Here is a 24,361-nt window from a genome sequence, read left to right on the forward strand (position 1 = left end):
TGAATTCAAGTCCCAGGACCAGCATACACATAGACACAAAGGCAAGTCTCAAAGATTTGTCTGCTGAGGCTGGCTTTGAACATTGATCCTCAGATCTCAGCCTCCTGAGTAGCTGAAATTACAGACATATGAGACGCAGATGCTTGACTCATCTAAGTATTTTTCTTTAAAGCTATGCATGCCCAGGTGCCAGGGCTCATGCCTATAATCCTAACTACGGGCTAAAAGTAGAAGGTTTGAGGTTTGGGGCCATTCTGGGTCGACTCCATTTTAAAACTAATCATCAAATAAACAGGGCTGGAGGTTTGGCTCAAGTGGTAGAATGTCAGCCTGGCAAGTTCAAATCCCTGTATGATGTAGGGAGTGATAGGAATTTATTTTTAAAAAGATTGGCTGGCCAGGCACCTGTGGCTCATGCTTGTAATTCTACTTACTCAGGAGGCTGAGATCTGTGGATTATGGTTTTAAGCAAGCCGAAGCACTAAAGTCTGTGAAACTCATGTCTTCAATTAGTCACCACAAAAACCAGAAGTGGCATAGTTGTTGAAAGTGGTAGAATGCTAGCCTTGAGCTACATTGCCAGGACAGCACCCAGGCCCAGAGTTCAAGCTCCAAGAATGGCAAAAACAAAAAAAGTTGCCGGGCACAGTGGCTCACGCCTGAAATCCTAGCTACTTAGGAGGCTGAGATCTGAGGATCAAGGTTCAAATCCAGCCCAGGCACAAAAGGACCTGAGACTCTTATCTCCAATTAACCTCTAGAAAACAGGAAGTGGGGCTTGGCTCAAGTGTAGGGTGGTAACCTTGCACTTTAGAGCTCAGGGACAGTGCCCAGGCTGAGTTCAAGCCCCATGGCCCACCCCCCCCACACATACACACACAAAAAAAGTTACGAAGGATAAGTGGACATCTAGCAATTCTGAAGATGCAGGTCCAGAGAAAAAGTTATCCAGGCAGGAGAGACTAGTTTAGAATTTATGGAATGTCTTCTTTCTGATTATTAGAAACAAATAGAAATGCAGCCAATTAAGCAACCATGACTTGCCATTTCCCTCATCCCTGTGTCTCTGCTATGTGTGATGAGGGATTTCATTTTGGCGGATCTGATAGATGCAGGAAGGAGTGAGGTGTAAGGGGGGCAGAAAAGGGGATGGGACTGAAGTTTCCAAGATGGCCTTTCAGGAACTCTGACCACAGTGTGCTCAGAAAACTACTTCTAAATGGCATTCAGAGCCCTCAAGTTAGTTTAAATTTTGCTGGCATTGATGGATTTCTCCTCTTCTGAAGGTTCACAAGAAAGGGGGTAGCATAAAGAATTAAATGATTCATTCCAAACATCTGATGGGCTCCCTTCAAGCCCTCCCGCTCTGACCCACTTCTTGTGGTTTGTGCAAGCTAAACCATCTGGGATGAGGTCATCGTGTGGGGGCACACGTCGTAATCTGTGGCTGTTCACAGCTCTCCCTCCTTCTCACTGCACAGGGGAAACAATGAACCTTCTCAGTGTTCCATGTGCTCACTACAGAGGCTGGGGGGTCATGTGCCTTTTCCTCAGCCTCCACCCCACTCCCATGAACACAATCAATGTGTTTTCCCAAGGGCCTGGGAACAGCCTAGAGTGGTCTATAATTATGTATATTTAATAATAAATGCACACATTCTTTAGGTATGCAAGACATAAAAAGAAACCATCTTCTCCCTTTGTTCTCTCCCTCTCCTCCATCATCATCCTTCTCTTTTACATATAACAAGAGACAGTATAATATATATATATATGCATATATATGGAGAGAGAGAGAGAGAGGGCGCACAAAGGATGTTTGGCTAGTTGGGAAAGAGAAATTAAATTACTTGAGAATATTCTCCCCCCCCCCTTTTTTTTTTAAGGTTCTGCTTTCTCAGGTAGTAATACACTGGAAGGATCTTTTTTTTGCTTTTCTAAAAGGCTGTTTTTCTAATCCTTTTCGGATTCAGTCTGCAAAGGTTTTCAGGGTTAGTGGCCCCTGGCAAGGGAACTCCCTTTGGGGCTAAACTGCCACTTGGATGGGCATTTTTTCAGTTCACTGCCATGCCCAGGCAGGAAGGAGATTTTTAGTAGTGCCTCTAGCAGCATCCCTTGTCCTGGTCCCCTGTGAATGCCTGAATGTGTGCAGATACTGCTGCTGAGGACAAGGACAGGGAAGAGGACTCATGAAATGTGGAAGATGAAATTGCGCTGGAAGAAACAAGAACAAAACCTTCAGAGGGAGACATGTAGGGATGCACGGGGCAGCCTGGTGTGGGAAGAGTGGGTGAGAGGGGTTCATAGCCACCAGCCTGTCTCTGCTTGCCAGTAAAGGGGGACTGACTTTCCTGTGTCCCCCTAAGTCCCTGTGTCTTCATTTAAAATGAAAACAAGAACATTAATAGTATAATGCTTAGTCAAAAGTGTAACAGGAAACTTGGAAAATGGCCAGTTCCCTGAGCCTCACTTTATCTGTAAAGTAAGGTTAAAAATAAAACAACTCTTCTAACATACACCATTGTGAAGACTAATAATACATGAAATCCTTTAGCATATTTCAGACACAGAAGAAATCAGTAAATTCAAGGCACTAAATGGGTTGAAATAATTTGCATCATTGGATGATTCAATACAGGGAGCAAACAAATGTGGGGCTAGAAAAACAAGACAAAGCATGCAGACTCATTGGGTAGTAATACCATGTTGAGGTTTGATCACTTTTATTTCTTTGATAATTGGGAGGGAGATATGATGGAACAAATGAATGTTTTCTTTTGTTTTAAAGTTAGCTGAAATAAAATTATGGACCTGAACAACTTCAATGCACATGGATGAATACATTCACAGTATTAGCAAGATTAGTTTTCCTAACTCTCAATGAAAGGTACATCCACAGTGGTGCCCTCAACATTTCTGACTTTGCCGTCTATGGTGGAGAAGATGATTTCATCATATGGTTGGAGAGAGACTACATTCTGCTGAAGTTTTTGATTTTAGAGATAGGATGATCTTGCCTAACTGACAAAAGCCCAAGGGTAGGAGAGAATAAGGTATACTTAAAAAGAAAAAAGAATGGGGTTTGAAAAAGGTTTTGTTTGTTTACAGTTAAAGCAATCTCCAATGACTAGTTGATTTAGATGAAGTCTTTTCCTTTGTGCTAATTTTTATATGAATGATCTCAAAAACAACTTCTCTCTCTCTTTTTTTCCCGGTCGTGGGACTTGAACTCTGGGCCTGGGCCTGAACTCTTCAGCTCAAGGCGACTGTGCTACCCCTTGAGCCACAGTGCCACTTCCAGTTTTCTGGTGGTTAACTGGAGATAAGAGTCTCATGGACTTTAGTTCCTGGGCTGGCTTTGAACCATGATCCTCAAATCTCAGCTTCCTGAGTAGCTATGATTACAGGCAGTTTTGAGAAGTGCCAGCAGAGCAAGAACCAGGAGACCTCAAGGTAAGTTGTCTTTACTCTTCTACGGGACAATGTTTGCTTTTTATTATGTGACAGGCCTTTTAAATGTCAGCTTGGTCAAGAGAATAAATTGTTGAGAAAATCCAATCTTTTATAAAATACTGCTGTTGGAAGGACTCGTCAGTGGAGTAAATACTGGAATCCCATTGTTTCCTGGGCAATCCAGAGGTGAAGAAATTAAAAAATGACTATAGACAGGAGCATGCTGGGTAGAGAGTGTGCATGTGCAATGTCCAAATGTGGTCTCAAAGGCTTTGTCTGGGTTGCTTTCTTATCTTAGGCAACAGATGATGCATTTAGGTAAAAGCAAGATATTCTTTATCCTTCAAGACTTTGGAAACTGACCAAGCTCTGTCACCGTCATTCTTACACCATCTTCCTTTAACCCGACCTTTTATAAATGCAGGTCAACTGGCTTCCTCTGAGGACCTAGAAACCATCAGTGCTTGTAGATTTCCATTCACAAGACTCCTGTGGGATGCTTCTCTGAGTTTTGATTATGGAGCGAGTGTAGGCAGAGTGGGGAATGCCAGTCTTTTTTTTTTTTTAAACTAGTTCGGGAACTTGAACTCAGAGCCTGGGTACTGTCCTTGAACATTTATTGCTCAAGGTTAGTATTCTACCATTTGAGCCACAGCACCACTTCTGGCTTTATCTGTGTATGTGGTTCCAAGGACTTGAACCCTAGGCTTCGTACATGCTGGGTGAGCACTCTAGCACTAGGCCACACTCCTGGCCTGGAATGCCAGTCTTATCCACATGCAGCATGAGTCTGCCCTGGAAATGTCTTCTCTTTCAAAGGATCCTGAGCTCCATCGTGTTTCAAGTCCTGGGGTCAGTAGGGAAGTGAAGAGTGTTTCTTAAATGCTGGACAACATGGTGGAAGTGAAGATCTGTTGTAGAATCTGAGGGATGTCCTTGGTGTCCATGGCAATGAAAGACCGGCCAGCTGGCAGAGTTCTCTGCAGCCTGCCAGGAGGGAGAGAGAATTACGATTACCAACCAGAGCTGCTCTTCCACTCCTGTCCTGGGAAAACCAGGGCATCTGAATGGGCTCTGAGAGAGGAAGTTTTCAAACTTTCTACCACCTTGCCTGCAATTTAATTGGCTATCACTAAGCAATGAAAGGCCTGGAAGGGCCACAGGGAGAGACACAGGGAAAGCAGTCATCGGAAAGAAAGGTCTTTTCAGTGAGAAAAATCTGAATTTGAAAAGGAAAAGAGAAATCTTCCTTTCATGGCTGCCACTTCCTGGTATTTCATATTCTCTTGGTAGAACAGAGCTTTAGGGACCCCTCTGGCATTAGTTTACCTGGCAAAATGTGCTGGCCTCATATCATACTTCTAATACTTTTCCTTCCTTAAAAACAAAAATGTTGCCCAGCCAAATCCCCGTGGTTCTTTCTCTTTCATTCCCTTTTTACCTTTCCCTTATTCTTCCCTTCCTCCGTCCATCCCTTCCTCCTTCTCTCCCTCCTTCCCTTCCTCTCTCCCTTCCCTCTCCATTTCTCTTTCTCTATATCATAAAAAATACAATCTGGCTTATCCAATTACTGTTTTGATAGCACTGAGTTATGGACCTGGGACAATTAAAAATAATTCCAGCTTTTCAACTGGAACCAAAGGATTTCTTTGGCAATGGACCCGGGGCTTGCACCTGGGCTTGGGCACTGTCCCTGGTAGACTAGAGTTCTATCACTTGACACAACTCTGTGTCTAGCTTTTTTTTTTTTTTCTTTTGTGTGTGTGTGTGTGTGTGTGTGTGTGTGTGTGTGTGTGCTCGCGCGCTTGCACGCGCTTAACTAGAGATAGGAATATCATGGACTTTCCTTCCTTGGCTGGTTTCAACTGTGGTGCTCAGATCTCAGCTTCCTGAGTAGCTAGGATTATAGGCATGAGCCACTAGTGACCAGCTCCAAATACATTTTTGAAAGGAATAAAACTGCAAGACACAGTTGTATTCAAAAGAAGGCCTGCTGTCCTCATGCCAACAAAGTTTGGTTTGGGAATAACATTTAATAAAACGTCAGCCATCCTGTGTAGTATCATACGTCTGGCACGTCCAGAAGACTGGCTAATGCTGTAACATATCTTTTGCCAGTGGATGTTGGACCATTTCCTTAGGAAACCACAAGGATATTATTGTGCTTTCTTAAGTATTCCAACAGGATCTGTTCACTAGAAAGACAAAATAGCCATTTTAGTACCCTGATATTTGTTGAGCTTTCTGCCCGCCCAGTACTGGGATAGGGCCAAAGAAAGTCTGGGTAAAGAAGGGTATGACTTACTTTCAAGGACAAGAAGGTTCTAGAAGATACAAAGGGTTAACACATAAAAGTAAGAAAAATACAAAGTCAGTGGCAAGATTACATGGAATTGTTTGTCCTCAATTTTATTCTACAAGCCTGAAGCTAGGTAAGGGACTAGAAAAAGGTGCCAGCACTTAGGATGCCAAAATGCTTCTCACTACAGAATCTTGTACCAGCCTATAGCAGGGAAAAGAGGTGCCAAACCAAAGATAGGCCTTTGGTGTGCTCATCAGGAACTTTTAATAACTCTTTTTTAAAAACAATTTTTTGAGATGTTTCCTGCTAGTTGCAGTAGTTTAAGCAGAGAAAAACTACGACCCCTTTCTGTTTGTAATGCAAAAAGATAAATGTTAGTATGTTTAAGTTATGAAAGTGCATCCACATCTCTCCTGTCAGATCAGTGCTGACTGCTGTCTGAACATAAATTTTCTAGTGAACATTTGGCATTCAGTGTAGCATACAAGAATTTCTCTGCTTCTAACTGTACCACCTATCTGTCTCTCCAGTAAGAGATATACATATATCATATAAAGATACAACATTAGATATTATATATAACATTTAATCTAATATAAAATGATATATTATTATATAATATACACTATATAATATGCATATATATCCCATATGCATATATATACACAAACATCTACACGTACATAGCATATAATATATAGTATAATATATATTTATATCATTTATTGAAGGATGTCTATACATCCTTCATACATATACATGTATGTATATCTACATATGAATATATGCCTATGTATATATGTAAGTCTACACATGTAGGTCTGCATATAATACATACAAACACATACAGACAAATTCTCATGCTAGAAAAATAGTAGATCCTCATTATTTTGAACACAAACTAATTAGACTAAGCTTGGGACCTTGATATAACTATAACCATCAAATACATAAAATATTATCTAAATTATTAACAGGCAAATACATTTGCTAGTTATATTAGTCTCACTTTAAAGACAAACTGAAAAGCCAATTATCTTAAAATTATAATTGCTAACCTAAACATAAGCTAGAGGATTACAGCTGTTCAACCAGACTCTAAGCACCTCGAGGGCAATATTTCTAGATTCTGTTTTCTCCCTGCCTCACACTCCATGAAGTGAAGCCCATGAAAGAGCATGTGACAGAACTCATTGTCAGCACATTTTCCCTTTTCTGTGTCTATGGCTGCACTTACCTGGTTGCTTGATCACCCAAAGATCCAATAAAAATTGCAAAAGCATTTACTTGAGGATTACTTGTCAGGATTTGGGCAAACTTGGTTGGATGTATTCCATATCGCGACAGATTTGCATCACTCAAGACGATGACAAAGTACTCATCAGCTTCTTCTTTGACAATTTCCTTGATAGCATGTTCTGTTCCTTCTAGTGTGTGGTCCCCACTCATGCAGAACTGGGCGTGGGCATGCATGGTCTAGAGGTGAGAGATAGGGCACAGAAATGCCATTGGTGAGAAAGTCCCCATTTATAAACAGGAGGATTTTTTTTTGAAAAAGAATGCAGAACTCACTATTTTTTTGCACAGTAGAGTGACAATAGTACACACTAACTTTTTAACTTTTGTTAGAAAAAGGAAATATCATATCACAATCAACATTTAGCTTTAAAATGCAAGCTTCCACTTAAACTAAAAAAAGTAGGAAAAAAGAAAATCTGGTATTCCTCTGAGGATGGATATGATATGGGAGAGGAAAATAAGCAATGGGTTGAATTTCCACTAAACAAAGTCACTCTGTAATACTTAATACCAAACTCAGTAACAGAGGAGAAATGCGTTTTGAAATCATAGTATATATGTTTCTATTGCAGATTTAAGAATGTCAAGTTGAACTTATTAGAAAATACTAAGAAATAGAAACACTGGGGTTTAGAAAATAGTCTAAAAACTTATTTCTTTCCACTGAACACGTAGGAGATATAAAAAAAAGTGTAGGTTATGGAACTTAATGCAATACTGAGATTTACTATCCCAGTAGAATACTGAGTACTCTAAAAATAGGCAGGGGCTTGGCTCAGGTGGCTCACATTGTAATCCTAGCTACTCAGGAGATTAAGTTCTGAGGTTCACAGTTCAAAGCCAGCCCAGGTAGGAAACTCCATGACACTTCATCTCCTAATTAATCACAGAAAAATCCAGAAGTGGTACTGTGGCTCAAGTGGTAGAGTGTTAGCCTTGAGCAAAAGGAGCCCAGGTCAGCACCTAAGCCCAAAGTTCAAGCCCCAGGACCAGCAAAATAATTTTAGAAAAAAACAAATAGGTAGGGAACAAAATTTAAATTTGTAAAGGAAAGGATTTGGGGCATGATGAGTATTTTCTCTGTTTAATAGTTGAATGTGAAATAGAAAATCATTTTTTTTTGTCTACCTATTGCTTCTTCAATGAATGTTTTAGTTTTTATCTGACAGGAGTTTTCATTATTTAGACTGCACTGAATACGTACCTTCAGAATTTCTAGTCTTTGCTTATTGTCCTTGGGGACTTGATTCACAGGCACTAGGCCAATGTTGTAGCCATCTCCAGAATGTCCAGCGATGTCATACTACAGGCAAGAGTCAGATCAGACAGTTAGAAATCTTGGACTATTACTGTCTGAAGTTGCTCTACATCTGGTTATAAAGAAATGGAGACAGATGTGTATTTATCAATACTCTGAATTTATTCATTTCTGATCTACCTTCTTCTGCAATCTCTGCTCTAGAGAGTATGATAAGGATTCAGGGACTCCCCTAAATTTCATTGATAACTTTCAGAGGAGACTTACTTAATCTCCCCCTCTCCCCCTGCAAATATAGATAATGGACAGAATTCTAGGTAGCCCTCAAGATTCCAACCACCAGAGCCAATAGTCTTTATGATCTTCTCTCCAGAAGGGTAGCCAGGACTTGCAAATACAATGAGATACCATTCAGATTATGCTAACTTAACATGTATTTTTCAGATGACATTGTTTGCTTTACTTTGAGTTCACTGAAAAGGAGATAACTGTAAAGTAGCCAAAAAAGCCACATTGCTTATTTACTGGTCTGTGGCCTTTTACTGCGCTTTGTATCAGAGTTCTTTAACAAGGGGGCTGGGAGTTTGGCTTAGTGGTAGGGTGCTTGCCTCGCATGCACAAAGACCAGGGTTTGATTCCTCGGTACCACATATATAGAAAAAGCTGGAAGTGGTGCTATGGCTCAAGTGGTAGAGCTCTAGCCTTGAGAAAGCCCAAGGATAGTGCTCATTCCCTGAGTTCAAGCCCCAGGACTGGCAAAACAAAAACAAAACAGAGTTCTTAACAAGATTAATCAATCACCTCAGTCTTAACTTAAAAAAAAAAAGAATGGGGGGCCGGGAGTTTGGCCTAGTGGTAGAGTGCTTGCCTAGCATGCACGAAGACCCGGGTTCAATTCCTCGGTACCCCACATACATAGCAAAAACAAAAGCTGGAAGTGGTGCTGAGGCTCAAGTGGTAGAGCTCTAGCCTTGAGAAAGTCCAAGGACAGTGCTCAAGCCCTGAGCCCAAGCCCAGGACTGGCAAAAAAAAAAAAAAAAGAATGAAAGAAAGAAAAGGAGATAATCAAGGTGACCTAATCAGATATATGTGTGTAGGGTGTGTGTGTATGTTTATGTCTATGTACCACTCCTAGGGCTGAACTCAGGGTCTAGTGCTCAAGACTAGTGCTCTACCACTTAAGCCAAAGTTTTAATTCTTTTTTGGAGTTTCGGAGACTTTCCTGCTTGAGCTGGCTTCAAACTGTGATCCTCAGATCTTAGCCTCCTGGGTAGCTAAGATTATAAGCACAAGCCACCAGTGCCCAGCCCTAATGAAGTTTCCCCCCTAGTTCTGGGGCTTGAACTCAGTGCCTGAGCACTGACCTTGGACTTTCTCAAGGTTAGCGCTCTACCACTTGAACCTCATCACTACTTCTGGCTTTTTCGGTGTATGTGGTATCAGGAATCCAACCCAGGGCTTCATGCATGCTAGGCAGGCACTCTACTTACTAGGCCATGCTCCCGGACCCTAATGAAAAATTTATAATCATTTTTAACTTTCTGGTTGGTGATAGAAGAGTAAGATAGATTTGAAGTGTAAGGGGGTCTTATAGGAAGAAGTATCTATGTCTGAGATGGAGGGAATCATGGATAATGGACAAGGGGCCGAAAGCAATACAGGCCAAGCCTGGAAGGGAAAAAAGAATCTCTGTGTATAACAATGAGAACAAGAATTCTGCCACGATGAGTTTGCAAGCAGATCCTTTATTAGAGTTTCTGGATAAGAATCCAGTACAGCTGACAAGTGATTTCAGCTTTATAAAACCATAAACAGAAGCTTGGACTTCTGACCTACAGAAATGAGGAGTTAATTAATGGTTATTCTTGCGAAGTATTATGGTTGTGGTGATTTGTTCATGAAAAGATAAACAAATGACACTTCTTTCTTTTCCCAAAGTAGAATATATTCATTGCAGAAATTAGAGGAAAGTACAAAAAAAATCCACCAAAGTTACAGTTATCCATAATCCCATCAGGCATAATCTCTGATAACAGGGTATTGCAGAAGTGATCTTAATTCTCTATTTTGTGTACACACAGGAAGTAGTGTCTTACTGAGAAAAGCCTAGGACTGGGAATCAGATGCAGTTCTTTTATACAATCTGGAAGAATTTCAGCTAAGCCGAATTTGGAACAAGGTGGTTCCCTCTCACTGTTGAATTTGCCCTCCCCTCCATTCCCTCTCCCCTCTTTCTCCTCACAGAATTTCCATGATGTTGATATGAAGGCTAGACTATGAAGGCTCTGGGCAACTGGGTTGTCTGCAGAAAATAATCTGAGGTGTGCATTTGGAGCAAAAGATTTCAGGGAGGATTTGGGAGGATGAAATGAGTAAGTATCATTAATACCTCCAACTCACCATGAGATACCTTTGGACACTACACAAACAGCGCTCTCCATGAGGAATCACAGTCATTAATGTCTTTGCATGTCTGCTCCTTTGGAAATGGAGAACCCTTTGAAGGCCAGTGCAGATCTGATTCACTTTTCCAGTTTTAGTGTCTATCAGAGTGCCTAGTGTATTTATTGCACAAAGGTTGCAAGCGAGTTTTACAATCAAGTTGGAGCAATAAGCAGCTTTCCTTTTGCCTGTGGCCTACATACTTCTACAACGAATCTAGAAGCTGAAACACACAGGTCCACCTCACATCATGTGGTCCGTGGTAGTCAGCCTACGTTAGATGACAAACAGCAACTCATAACAGAATCTATATACCATTACATTCTTAATGAAAGGGAGTAGGAAGATGCCTGTTGAAGTCTACTTTAGACTAGTTCTCCTTAAATGAACTTGGGCACGGTGGGAGCGCTGTGGCTGGACTCAAGACCAGGCAGTCATCTCTACGGGGCTGACAGAACTGGAGGCCCCAGTTTTTAAAAGCTGTAAGAAGGTCTGGCTACAAACCATTAAATAAACTGTGTTCTCATTTCCTACACTGATACATATATACACTACAATGATTTGAGAAGCCAGCATCAAGTTACAAATACTTGGATTCCTCTGAAGGGAGGTTATTTCTGAAGACTGATGACAGGAGGTTCTAACTGTTCTAAAACCTAAACATGCCATTCTAAAATCACACTGCTGATTAGGCAGTCTGAAGTCTGAAGATAAGTGTGTGATTTAAAAGGTCAAGGGAAGTACCAAGTGAACCCTAGGGTGTTAGCTAGTTAATAATCTATAGGTCTACCTGGCTAGCCTTTCTTCATGTCATGCAAGTCAATATAAAAAGAATAATGCTCTGGAAAGTCAAAGATGCTAGATGTAGCTCTGACATTAACAAGCTTTTTGATGGAGAGTAAGTCACTTAACCCCTCCAAGGCTCTTTCCTACCTCATAAGTCTTCCTGGCTTACATGATCTCTAACATCCTGTGTTTATCAATCACTTAGCCCCTCTGGCAATCAGGGATAATCTTAGTTTTACCATCTCCCAAGCTCATTTCAAGGAAAGGGCAATACATTTAGTAATGACCATATTTGATATCTAAACAGATCTTCATAGTATACGAAGTGTTTTCATAGCTCTGATTTCATTTTGATTTCTCCACAACCCTTGGTGCAGGCTGTCTCCCTCTCCTCCCATTTCACAATGAGGAAACTGGTGCTTAAGGTTATAGAGTTAGTGGCACATGTGGATGGCAACTTCATGTGTTCTGACCCTAAATCCAATGTATTTACTATCAAAAATATTTTCCCAATTACCCCTCCATCTGTCTTAAGCTTTTTGAATGATCAGCCTGGTCAACATTTCAGCGTTAACAATTGAGTCCATTTTGAAATTTTGTTTAATTTTTGCATAGATTTAGGAAGGTGATCTTTGATCCTATCTTTAAGTAGCCATATGAATTTATTCAAAGTGTGAGCCTGACAGGATCACTAGTCACCATTTTGAAAAGTATGAAACATCCCTAAGGTACTGGGAAAAGAATAATTATGGACGCTAAGTTCTTGACAGAAGGATTCTTCCCAGCAGGTGTTGGTTTGTGAGTCATATCTTTCTATAGCCTTCTGGTAGTTACTCAGCCTTTTTTTTTTTTTTTTTTTTTGCCAGTCCTGGGCTTGAGCTCAGGGCCTGAGCACTGTCCATGGGCTTTCTCAAGGTTAGAGCTCTGCTACTTGAGCCTCAGCACCACTTCCGGCTTTTTTCTATGTATGTGGTACCAAGGAATCGAACCCAGGCCTTCGTGCATGCTAGGCAAGCACTTTAACCACTACGCCAAACTCCCAGCCCTACTCAGCCTTCTTGACCAAGACATCTTGGGGGAAAAATAATACCTATCATACTGCTTTTTGATGGAGAGATGTTGAGAACAGGAAAATATAGAAATGTAAATGGATATCTGCTGCCAAGAATAATAGTTCACTCCTGTAATCCCCAGCATTCAGAAGGTTGAGGAGGTAGAATCATAAGTTTGAGGCTAAGCTTGGGCTTCATGAGACCTGATCTTAAAAAAAAAAGTATATTTAGTTGTATAGTTTAAAAATACAGAATAAATAAAAATAAAATGACTATAAGAAACATGGAGAAAATAGCTGAGAAGAAGCCGGTAAGGCTGGGAGTGGTGGCTTACACCTGTAATCCCAGCTGCTCAGGAGGCTTAGATCTGAGGATTGTGGTTCAAAGCCAGCACTAAAGTCCATGAGACTCTTATCTCCAATTAACCACTAGAAAACTAGAAGTGGCACTAGCCTTGAGCTGAAGAACTCAGGGACAGTGTCCAGGCCCAGAGTTCAAGCCCTACAATTGATTAAAACAAAATGCCTATATGTGGGCTTGAAAGTCCTGGCTTTTCAGTTTACCTGTGTCTTTGAATCTTGATTTTCTTTTCTTTTGCCAGTTCTGGGGCTTGAACTCAGGGCCTGAGTACTGTCCTTTGGCTTTCTCAAGGCTAGAGATCTACCACTTGAGCCATATCACCACTTTCAGCTTTTTCTATATATGTGGTACCAAGGAATCAAACCCGGGTCTTTGTGCATATTAGGCAAGCGCTCTACCACTAGGCCAAACTCCCGGACCTGAATCTTGATTTTCTTATCTGCAAATGAGAGGTTGGTAAGGGTGATTCCCAAGGTCACTCTTGTCCCCAAGGGACTAGCTGTGGAATTTCTATGGAAAGTCAATGGTGTCTCAAGAACCACAAGGAAAAGCTGCTTCCCTTAGTTTTAGGAACACAAACGCCTTGCTCTCACCTGTCCAGGGAGCTGTGAGTCACCTAAAAAACTAGTTAAGATTGATGGTAAAGTCCTGTCCACTCTTCTGAACCCCACTGCCTCCTTACAGGGCTCCTTGTTAGAAATGATTTACATGCCTCCATAGAAACAACACATTTGAAGTCCTTTTTTGTTTTTTCAAAGTCCAGTTTCTGAATAACGGAACAAATCTGTTTGCTGGTACCACTACTGGAGTGTTAGAGGAGAGTCACCAAACTTTGGGTGATTTTCAGTACTTTGAAGAAAAACAAATATGGAAGAGCTTTTGGACAGGATGTCTTTTTTAATATCACAGTGAAATATTCCTGAGGGTTCAGCAAAAATCATGAGCAACAAATTGAATGAAATACAGGGACTAAAAGCTTCCTGACTAAAATAAAGTGGTTTCATATGACCATTACTCCTCTACCTCTTTCATTGTAGTTCTAAGAGCTGTATGAACATGAACAATTATATTTATTATAAGCTTAGAAGAGTTTATGCTGATTCTAGGCAAATCATGCTGCTTTTGTCTTAAGTGACCTACTGTGAATGCCCTGTGGGAATGACTGAATTCAGATGGTAGAACGATTATGAGAACCTTTAAAAACAAATGGCTTAGAAATGAGCTTTGCCATCGAATTACCTTTCCCTTTCACTAATTCTTGCTCCAGGGTCTCTGTGGTTTGGCCTGGGTCATGTGAATGTGGAAAAGAAGCGGAGGTGGACCCCGAGTGAGTGGACTGTAATGACCACAGCTGGACCACTGAGTTCCTGCCAAACAAAACAAAGCAGATGCTGGGAGAGATGGGGGAAGAGTTCAGCTCTCCACACCAGCCAGGGGCTACTAGAGGCTTCAAGCAAATACGGACCAGATGGCTCTACAGTCTAGGGGGAACTGCAGGAGGACATTAAGAGCAATCTGGAACAGGGGTGGCAGAGCAGGCTGAAGACACCATGAGAGGAGCCATGCTTGGCTGTGGGGCATGAGCATTTCAGTGAGAGCTCCTCAACTGTCTTCTGCGGGTATATTGTACATTTTCTGAGTACATGATTCCCTTTCATTAGTAATTTCTAATCCTTCACCTTTTTAACAAACGAAAAACTGAAAGTGCAGAGGGAATAAATAAATTAGGAATGTGGTCATATAAACTAAGAGCAAAGTATATGGTACAAAGTCACTGGATATATATGCACTCAATTTATCTCTAAGAAGATGCACTGCTTTTGTGGTTGCCAGCAGGCTGGGGATCTGGGTACCCTTCTTCCTTTCACACTTCTCATGCTTTGTGCTACACATACCCATGACTTGTAACCCTAAACTCTACACTGGAAATAGTAAACATGGGAATGAGAACATGGCTTAGTGGTAGAATGCTTGCCTAGCATGCATGAGGTCTTGGGTTTGATTCCTTTGTACCACATAAACAAATAATTAATAAAATGAACATTTTTTTTAAAAAAAGAAACTGTAAGCTGGGCACCAGTGATTCATGCCTATAATCCTAGCTACTCAGGAGGATGAGATCTGAGATCATGGTTCAAAGCCAACCTGGGCACCAAAGTCTGTGAGACTCTTATCTCTAATTAGCCACCAGAAAATGGGAAGTGGCACTGTGGCTTAAGTGGTAGAGTGATAGCCTTGTGCTGAAGAACTCAAGGACAGCGCCCAGGCCCAGAGTTCAGGTCCCATTATCAACCAAAAAAACAAAAAAACAAAAAAAAAAAGAAAGAAGGAAATAGTAAATGCTCTCACAGGATGCAAGCAGCTCCATCCCATTTCCTTCCTGTCCTCTTGAGAGAGCTGAGGCCTCCAGTAGAGATGGGGCCCTGTGGCCAATCACGTCAGATATGGTTAGGAGTATAATACAAAATCTCCAATGTGCCTGATGAGAGGGACAGCCTACAGAAGCCCTAGAAACAAAGAGGATGGCTGTGGCAAATTAAAACCCAAAGATGTGTGTGTGTGTGTGTGTGTGTGTGTGTGTGTGTGTGTGTGTGTGTGTGTGTGTGCATGTTTTCGGGTACCTGAACTCATGGCCTGGGCACACTGTTCTCAAGCTTTTGTGCTCAAGGCTGGTTCTCTACCACTTGAGCTACAGCTCTACTTCTGGATTTTTGGTGGTTAATTGGAGATCAGAGTCTCATGGACTTTCCTGCTGGAGGCTGGTTTCTAACCTCCTGAATAGCTAGGATAACAGATGTGAGCCACTGGTACCAGGCCTAAAACCCAAATACTTGTAAACACTCAGTGGCATTTGGCACATACTACACACAACATACGATGATGTATATCCACTCATTGGTTATCAGTGAGCCAAGTGAGTTAAGAATTATACTTTACTATGTGCTAGAAAGGAGCTAAAATAGTTTTAGATTGCTACATTTTTTAAGATTTTCCTTTGAGTCATAAAATATAGAAGTAAATAATATAAATCAAAGGAGATTAAACATAAAAAAGGAGAGGGAGGGTCAAGGGAAGGAATATTAGCCTTCAAGTTTATTATAAGACTTAACAAAGCTGCCGCAATGGTCTTTGGTGTTGGCTGTTAGCTTCTGAGCAGCTCGTATCAAGAAGGAATTCTGAACAATTCTCTGGTGTTCACTAGTCAAAAGGGGGATGCAGGGCTGGGAGTTTGGCCTAGTGCTTGTCTACCATGCACGAAGACCTGGGTTTGATTCCTTGGTACCACCTACATAGAAAAAAGGCAGAAGTGGTGCTGTGGCTGAAGTGGTAGAACCTTAGCCTTGAGAAAGCCCAAGGACAATGCTCAGGCCCTGAGTTCAAGCCCCAGAACTGGCAAAAAAAATTAAAAAATTAAAAAAGGGGGATGCATTCTATTGTATCTCCTCATGGTGAACATCCATACCTTATTTGTATTTGAATTTTGCATTGGTACAGTGTCTGTAGCCTCTGGCACTCACTGCCTAAGGCTGCCCTTCCCCTTCAGTTGATTTCAAAAGGACTTTTTCTTGCTGATCTTCATACAAGGGATTCTGGGAGAGTTATCTGGCAGAATCCCTAATAATGAGCCTAAAGTAAGTGTAGTGCTGGATCCCTTCAATCCGTTTCTTGTATGTAGCACCATCAGAAGCAATCCTGGGGCTCAAGGGGAATGTGAAGAAGAGTAGTAATGTAAGATCACCTATTCCTGAAGGACATCTTTGATCCAGAATAAAATTTAGTCTATGAATAGACTGTGTACTTAAAACACAGCTGCACCAACACCATTTCTTTCCACTGAATGTTTGCTGATAATTACACAGTATGGATCCAAGTTGAAGGTCATGTGTTCTGGTAAGGACTACAGATGCAGGTACTCTCAGTGGCTGAGGGGGAATGGATGAGAAGGCTCAGGTTGGATATGAACACAACAATATGGGGATCCTTCCTTCATGTTCAGAACTGAAGGGGGTGTGTGAAAACAAGCTGAGCAACAGCAATATGGAAATAGGTTATAAACAGGAGATTGCTTTATGCCTTGGCAGGGGGGCAGGGGCAGGGAGGCATCTTCACTGTCAACAGTGGAGACACCAATTATAGTGAAGCCCTTGCTCAGGTTGAAAGGAAACATGATGCTGGGGCTGTGAGCTCTGAGGCTATGTCAGGAGACAGTGGGTGTCTGTGGATGTTAGGGTGAGGATGGGAGACTGAGAAATCTGGGGAGAGATTACGCTTCTGTGGGCTGCTATGGTTAGCATCATACAGCTTGTAAGAAGTGTGCTTTCCTCTGTATACATAAACTCTTTCAATTGGTAGAGCAGATGAAGCGGAAGGCTCACTTTCTCCACACACTGATGTGGATCTATGCTGGCCATGCTGGCCCAGTCCGGTGGGGATATCTGACCTGTGGGCTGTGAAAGGCTTGAGAAATTGTTTGGTGCATGACAGGACCGACACGTATGTTTCTCATCAGGTGCCTGTGGCCACTTGTCCGTGCCGATAATCTTATATGGCCCATGAGTGATGTGACAAATGTCCAAATGGCTCCCGGTAGAAAAAAGAAACACGGATTGCCCATCTCTGTATTTGCCATTATGATCATCCACCACCATCATGGCCTAACTCAGGGATCACCCCGGTAGACTGACTGATCGAGAGGCCTCCCCATCCTCAGCTCGAGCCATTACCTTGAACTTCTCCTCATAGTTCTGGAAGGCTTCCATGACCATGCACACGGCTTCCATGGAGCGCTCGAGCCGGCCATCCACCCCATTAAAGCGATACATGCTGCCGGACACATCCACCACGAGGCGGAGGCGCTTGGGTTTCTCTTGAGGGCTACCCAGCTGATGGGAGAAATGACAGACAAAGCTTGTAAACCAGAAACCCAGCAGTGGATGCTGCGCCATGTTTCTGGGCTCTCTCAAAGACTATGGGATGCCAAGCCCTGACGTAGGCAGTTTGGCCATATACATGCCGCCCCCCCCAAAAAAACCCCAACAACCCCCACCCTGTTCTGACAGGTGGTAAGGTGTCTATGGATTGTATTTCAGTAAGTGGGATATCAGGGTAGTCAGAACACATGGAAGTGATTTTCCTGTGGAAATACAGTCCTTCCAAGGTCCAGTCTAGTCTTAGTAAAGTGGCTTTCTGGAGTCTGATGACTTAAAAAATAATCTGTTTTAAAAATAATACTCTGGAAAGATACAAAGCCCAACATGTCTTTTCACTTCGTGCCTGGGAGTCAGTAACTGGCAAGAGCTTGTTATTTTGGCGGGAAGCCCCTGTCAGTTTTACTTGTACCTGTTCCTCAGTCACTTGAAATTCATTTTCCACATATGCTGAAGAAATGCCAGATTTCTAAAACAATGATATAAGACAGTGGGTTCGGCAAAGAACTTGAGGGAAATATTTTAAAATGTCTTTCCATTTTCTTTTTCTTTCAGTTACTGGATCGCTGCATTTTTACCCCTCCCTCCCCACTGGCTGCTAAAGTCATGGAAGTAACCCTTAAAACATGAAACTGAAGAGGTCAGTGTCATTTTGGATTCATTATCTGACAAGGTGAAGAATTTTTCAAAAAATGTCTGTCAGTTATATTGACCAAAAAAAAAGGATGAGAAAACAATACATATTAATCTGTTATTATGTACTTGCTGACATGCATGAAAACTAATAAGCAGAACCAGTAATTTGGAGAGAAAACTGTGGATTATTAGAGACTGTATTGAAAAGCAAATGCAATATGTTCTTTCAAACTTGTTGAGTCTGCCCAAATTAACAACGGTGCCACAGATGCTTCCACGACTACTTACAATTGCAGATGTATCCAAACACATTTGTTGACCACAATGAGTCAGTCAAGAAAGCAGTTGTTGGCTCATATCAACAACACAAAAGAAAGAGCTCCCCAAATTACCACCAGACCTTCTCTGAGTAAACATTTAGACTTGACTCTCCCTGTCCCCACCAGTTCCCACATCCCAACCCACGGGAGCTATGCAGCAATTCTTCTGGTTACATCCGCACAATAGGAGATCTCAAAGCTCACCAAAAAGCTCCATTTTTCACCCATTGTCAGTGTGTGGGAAATGGTTGTAAATGATGCCTTTCTAAAATTAGAGTTACTTAGGGCAGAATTCCTCATTTCTTGAAAATTTCTGAAGACATATGATGAATACTGATCTTTTAAATTATAGAATAGTGGAAAACCAAGATCAACTGCTAGGCAAGCATTCTATCACTAGGCCAAACTCCGGGCCCTCAACTGCACCATTCTCTTAGGAATCCTCCTGGTTTCACACAAGAGGACATCTCCGCTGTGTCCTGGGGGTAGATCTGGGCGGGTCACTTTGGTAGTTCTCTTGGCTGCTGGGTTCTGGAGGGTTTTGCTGATGGCAGGCAATGTCAGCTGACAGGGTGGGGTGTTGGTTCCTGCACTTCCTCTCCACTGTTGCCTGGGGACAGGAGCACCCTCTACCTGTGAACTACTTTCCTCACATTCCAGCCTCTACTCTCCTAGACCTCAGGGCAGGGACAGGTCTCTATTGCTGCTTTCTCTGCACTACCACATTGACTCTTCTGGGTTTTCCTAAATCCTGCCTATACATCTGTACATTTGTGTGTTGAATCATCCTTAAATTACCCAATTAGAGTGTGCTTTATGGGCTTTGCTGAACTTATATTTCCTCTATATTTATGTCTCCTCCTCCTCCTCCTCCTTCTTCTCCTTTTCCTTCCTCTTCCTCCTCCTTCGCTTCCATTTCTCCTTCTTGTGTGTGTCTGTGTCTGTGTGTGTGCATGCGCACATATGTGTGGGAGTCCTGGTGCTTGAACTCAGGGATTAGGTGCTGTCCCTATGTTTTTTATTTTTGCTCAAGGCTAGTGCTCTATTACTTGACCTATAGCTCCACTTCTGACTTTTTAGTGGTTAAATAGAGATAAGAGTCTTACAGACTTTCCTACCTGGACAGGCTTCTGAGTAATTATAGCACTTTCAGCATTCCTCTAAGCCCTAACCCTCCACTTGTTAATGCAGTGCTTCCGTGGTTCCCTATCCTGGGTTAAGAGTATTTTGACATAACCCAAGAAGACAAGTTCTTTTTTCTTTTCTTTTCTTTCTTTCTTTCTTTCTTTCTTTCTTTCTTTCTTTCTTTCTTTCTTTCTTTCTGTCAGTCATGGGGCTTGGACTCTGGGCATGGGCACTGCCCCTGAGCTCTTCAACTCAAGGCTACCACCCTACCCCTTGAGCCACAGTGCCACTCCCATTTTTCTAGTGATTAATTGGAGATAATAGTCTCCCGGTCTTTAGTGCCCGGGCTGGCTTTGAATCATGATCTTCAGATCTCAGCCTCCTGAGTAGCTAGGATTACAGGTGTGAGCCACTGTGCCCGGCAAGAAGATAAGTTTTATAACGTTTCTATAGAGAGGATCAGGGGCCACCATTAACTTACTTGTGGCTCCAGATCACCTCGACGTTTGTAGATGGCTTTTTCTCCCGTCAGCCCATCAATGATCTTGGCATCATCAAGTTCCCCAGTAGCTTGGTGTCTGAGCCACTGTCTTTCTTTACCTTTAGCCTGTAGTGGCACACAAACACATACACCCAGATCTTTAGTTCTTCAGAGTCTCTGACATACTTTGCTCACCACTAAGAGGAAGCACAGCAGGGATCTTCTCAGTAGAGGCTGTTCTGCATGAACACGAATGCTGAGAAAGAAAGACCCTTTGTGTGGGTTTTGTCAGTTTTAATTATTTTAACGTATGGGAGGAGAAAATGAACTCACTGGAAGGACATATGAAGAGGAAGACAGTATGTAAATGAAACCCTGGAGAAAAAGTTCAAGATCTGGAAATAGAATGAGGATGCATTTCCTATGGATTTTCTGTCACAGTGCTCCTAGAAAATTTATTAGGTAACAAAATAATCTGCTTGAACTTGTTAGCATTGTCTGCACCACATAGAAAGACCTTGTCATAAAACGAAACAACAAAATAAAACATACAGAAATACATATGCAGATACAATTATGATGCATTCTTTTGAGGATTATCCAAATATGGGAAGAGTAAAATTATAGTTCAAATTTAAGTGTTTTCTATTTCCTACTCGGTAAGATGGTTTAAATGTGTCATGATATGCACTGAAAAAAAATCAGAACAAATTGGTTTGAGAGGTCTCTGTCTTTTCAGTCTTTTTCCTTAGTAATGAAGTTCCCATGTAACGTAAGATAAACCACAAACACTTTTCTTTATCTCCTAGTCTGAAGTTACATAGTACTGTCACCAGTTATGTGCAAAACTTAATTTCTTGGTTAAAAGTTCTATATATAGAATGAAAGAAGAGATCTTTGAACCCTAATTTAGTGAATGAAAAAATAACTCCATAAAAAAATTAAAATACTAGTCTGGTGCTAGTGGTCCACACCTGTAATACTATTTTACTGAGGAAGCTGAAGTTGGTGGATTACAGTTTGAAACCAGCCTGGGCAGAAAAGAATGAGAGATTACATCTCCGATTAACTAGCAAAATGTTCTACTGGAGGGCCGGGAGTTTGGCCTAGGGGTAGAGTGCTTGCCTAGCATGCACGAAGACCCAGGTTCGATTCTTTGGTACCACATACATAAAAAAAGCTGGAAGTGGTACTGTGACACAAGTGACAGAGCTCTAGCCTTGAGAAAGCTCAAGGACAGTGCTCAGGCCCTGAGTTCAAGCCCCAAGACTGGCAAAAAAAATTATGTAACTGGAGATGGAGCTAAAATACTATCTATGAGCAAGGAAGACAAGTGAGAGACAGGTCCTGATTTCAAACTACAGAACTAGCAAAACATATAGACAAAACAAAACCCCAAAAAAAACAAAAACGTAATTTTGTAATGTGAGGGAAAGAGGGATGTGATTTTGAAAAAAATACTTTTCAAATTCATGTATAACACATTTGCTCTGCATCAATCTTAACAATGAACTGTTATTAAATGAAGGCATCATTTCAACCACTCACAGCTCAGAAGCTGTCCAGTGGCTCTCCCTCTGCCTAAAGTCACTCTTAATGAATGGATGGTATGCCATCAATGAAGATTGCCTTTCTTCCTCTTCTTCCTCACTCCCAGCAACGCTCACTGCCCAGCTGCCCGCCCCCCCCCCACTTCCATGTGCTGGGTGGAACTGAAAGCCTTACACATGGTAAACAAGTGTTCTTTCTCTGAGAGCTTGTTTTCTTGACACAGGGTCTTGCTCTGTAGCCCAGGCAGATATCAGACTTGGCAGTTCTTCTGTCTTCACTTCCTTAGTCCTGGGATTATAGGAATGCACCACTATGCCCAACCAATTTGTCTGTTTTTAAACTTTAGAAAATGCAATCATATAACATATAGTCTCTGGATTCTTTGGTTCAACATTATCTTTAGTATGTAGTATTTTTCTTTCATAGTTGCAACTATATCTAGTGTATAATCCCTATAATTTGCCCCTTCTACAATTTCCATTGTTTTCAGTTTGCAGCTATTATGAACAATGCCAACATAATTACTTCTAAATCTGTCTTCCAGAGCAGTAGCTGCATGTGTAATTCTATTGGGTAGAAGTTCTGGGACACAAAGAATAGCTATGTCCAGCTTTGGTTAATCAGTTTTCCCATGAATTGTATATAATTATTTCATTTATAGCCTCACCAATACTTGATGACCTGAAATTAGTTGTTGGAATTCTGTGGACATACACACATACACACACTGCTCCTTTTGTTTTTACTATTTTTTTTTCCAGTCGTAGGCCTTGACCTCAGGGCCTGAGCACTGTTGTTGGGCTTTCTTAAGGCTAGAACTCTACCAGTTGAGCCACAGCACCACTTTTGGCTTTTTTCTATGTATGTGGTACCAAGGAATCAAACCCCAGGTCTTTGTGCATGCTAGGCAAGCACTCTACCACTAGGCCAAACTTGCGGCTCCTTGTTTTTACTTTTATTGAAAATGAATTACTTTTTTTTTTATTGTAATTAGTAAAAGGGTTACATGATATTTGCCAGATAGAAGGTGCATTAATTCACATACATTGATACCCTTTCACATGTCTTGGTACCCGTTACCCTCCCCCCCCACACCCTCCACCGGTCTTGGAAGTGAATTACTTTTGATGCTGTTTGTCATTGACAATTTAGGGGGGGAGGGGAGGATAATGGGGCTTGAACTCTGGGCCTGGTTGCTGTCGCTGAGCTCTTCAGTTCAAGGCTACCACCCTACCCTTGAGCCACAGCCTCACTTCTCATTTTCTAGAGATTAAAAAGGCTTTGTACTGCCCGGGCTGGCTTTGAACTGCAGTCCTCAGATCTCAACTCCCTGAGTAGCTAGGATTACAGGCGTGAGCCACCATGCCTAGCTGGTAATTTTAATTTAGGAGCAGAAGCCAGTAGTCTGTTATTGAGAAATGCAAGTACGTATCATGCCTTTGATCAGAGTTTTGTGGGTCATGGGGCTTGAACTTGGCCTGGGTACTGTCCCTGAGCTCTTCAGCTCAAGGCTACCGCTCTACCCTTGAGCCAGCCCTCACTTCCCATTTTCTGGAGGTTAACTGGAGATAAGAGTCTCAGGTCCTTTTGTGCCCAGGCTAGCTTTGAACCTTGATCCTCAGATCTCAGCTTCTTGAGTAGCTAGGAATACAGGTATGAGCCACTGTACCTGGCACAAAGACATTTTTGTAACAGTAGCAGTGTGCATTAGTTCTTCAGCATTCAGGAATATTTACCTGTGTTATATGCTGCTATATATTGCTTAAAAGACTGTAGTCAGTTTTAGAATATTCTTTAGCTAGCATACAAATTCTTGGAAAGTCAAAACAGGAAGAGGCCTGTCAGAATGGTTGTTCTTGCAGAACTAGTGGGTGAATGGCAATCTCCTTAAGAAGTTTCTGAGGGCTGAAAAGAAATATATTTGTTTTGAAAAGTGTATATGAAGGCTTTAGGACTTTTATGGAACTCACTAAATGCTTCTTGAAATATAAGTTTCTACTGTACTTAAATATATGCTTTTACTTTTAACAGGGGCCAAACATGCTCTTTATTATATATTCTATTGCATGAAGCAAAGTATCCCTTAATATGCACATCTGTTTTGTGTTATTATATAATAAATTCATTCTGAATGAGAACTCACACATATATATCTATATCTCTATATATGTAATGCTAGGTTGTACTACTAGCCTTTCTAAAAATGAAATGAAGTTTTATTGCTTTCACATAAAGAACACTTGAACTAACTCAACTGTTCAGAGGATGATACCTTCTAGTTAATTCATTTTCTGGGAAAAGTTGGTGAACCAGAATGTGCATACACATGCACACACACACACACCCATACCCACATACACACCCATGG

At 41.6% G+C, this 24,361-nt stretch overlaps 1 protein-coding gene across 1 annotated transcript in view; it reads right to left on the reverse strand.

Annotated features, from left to right (window-relative positions):
- Positions 1-2,688: 2,688 nt before the first annotated feature.
- Positions 2,689-24,361, reverse strand: part of Vwa8 (von Willebrand factor A domain containing 8) — a 281,874-nt gene continuing 260,201 nt past the window's right edge. The window contains 5 exon segments of the mRNA XM_090342080.1: positions 2,689-4,440; positions 6,993-7,231; positions 8,259-8,357; positions 17,677-17,835; positions 20,443-20,568. Coding sequence (XP_090198206.1) covers positions 4,332-4,440; positions 6,993-7,231; positions 8,259-8,357; positions 17,677-17,835; positions 20,443-20,568 — 732 coding nt within the window. The 3' untranslated portion in view covers positions 2,689-4,331.

Source organism: Megascapheus bottae, chromosome 11 (assembly GCF_031878675.1).
Source record: "Megascapheus bottae isolate mThoBot1 chromosome 11, mThoBot2.hap1, whole genome shotgun sequence".
NCBI classification, from domain to species: domain Eukaryota; kingdom Metazoa; phylum Chordata; class Mammalia; order Rodentia; family Geomyidae; genus Megascapheus; species Megascapheus bottae.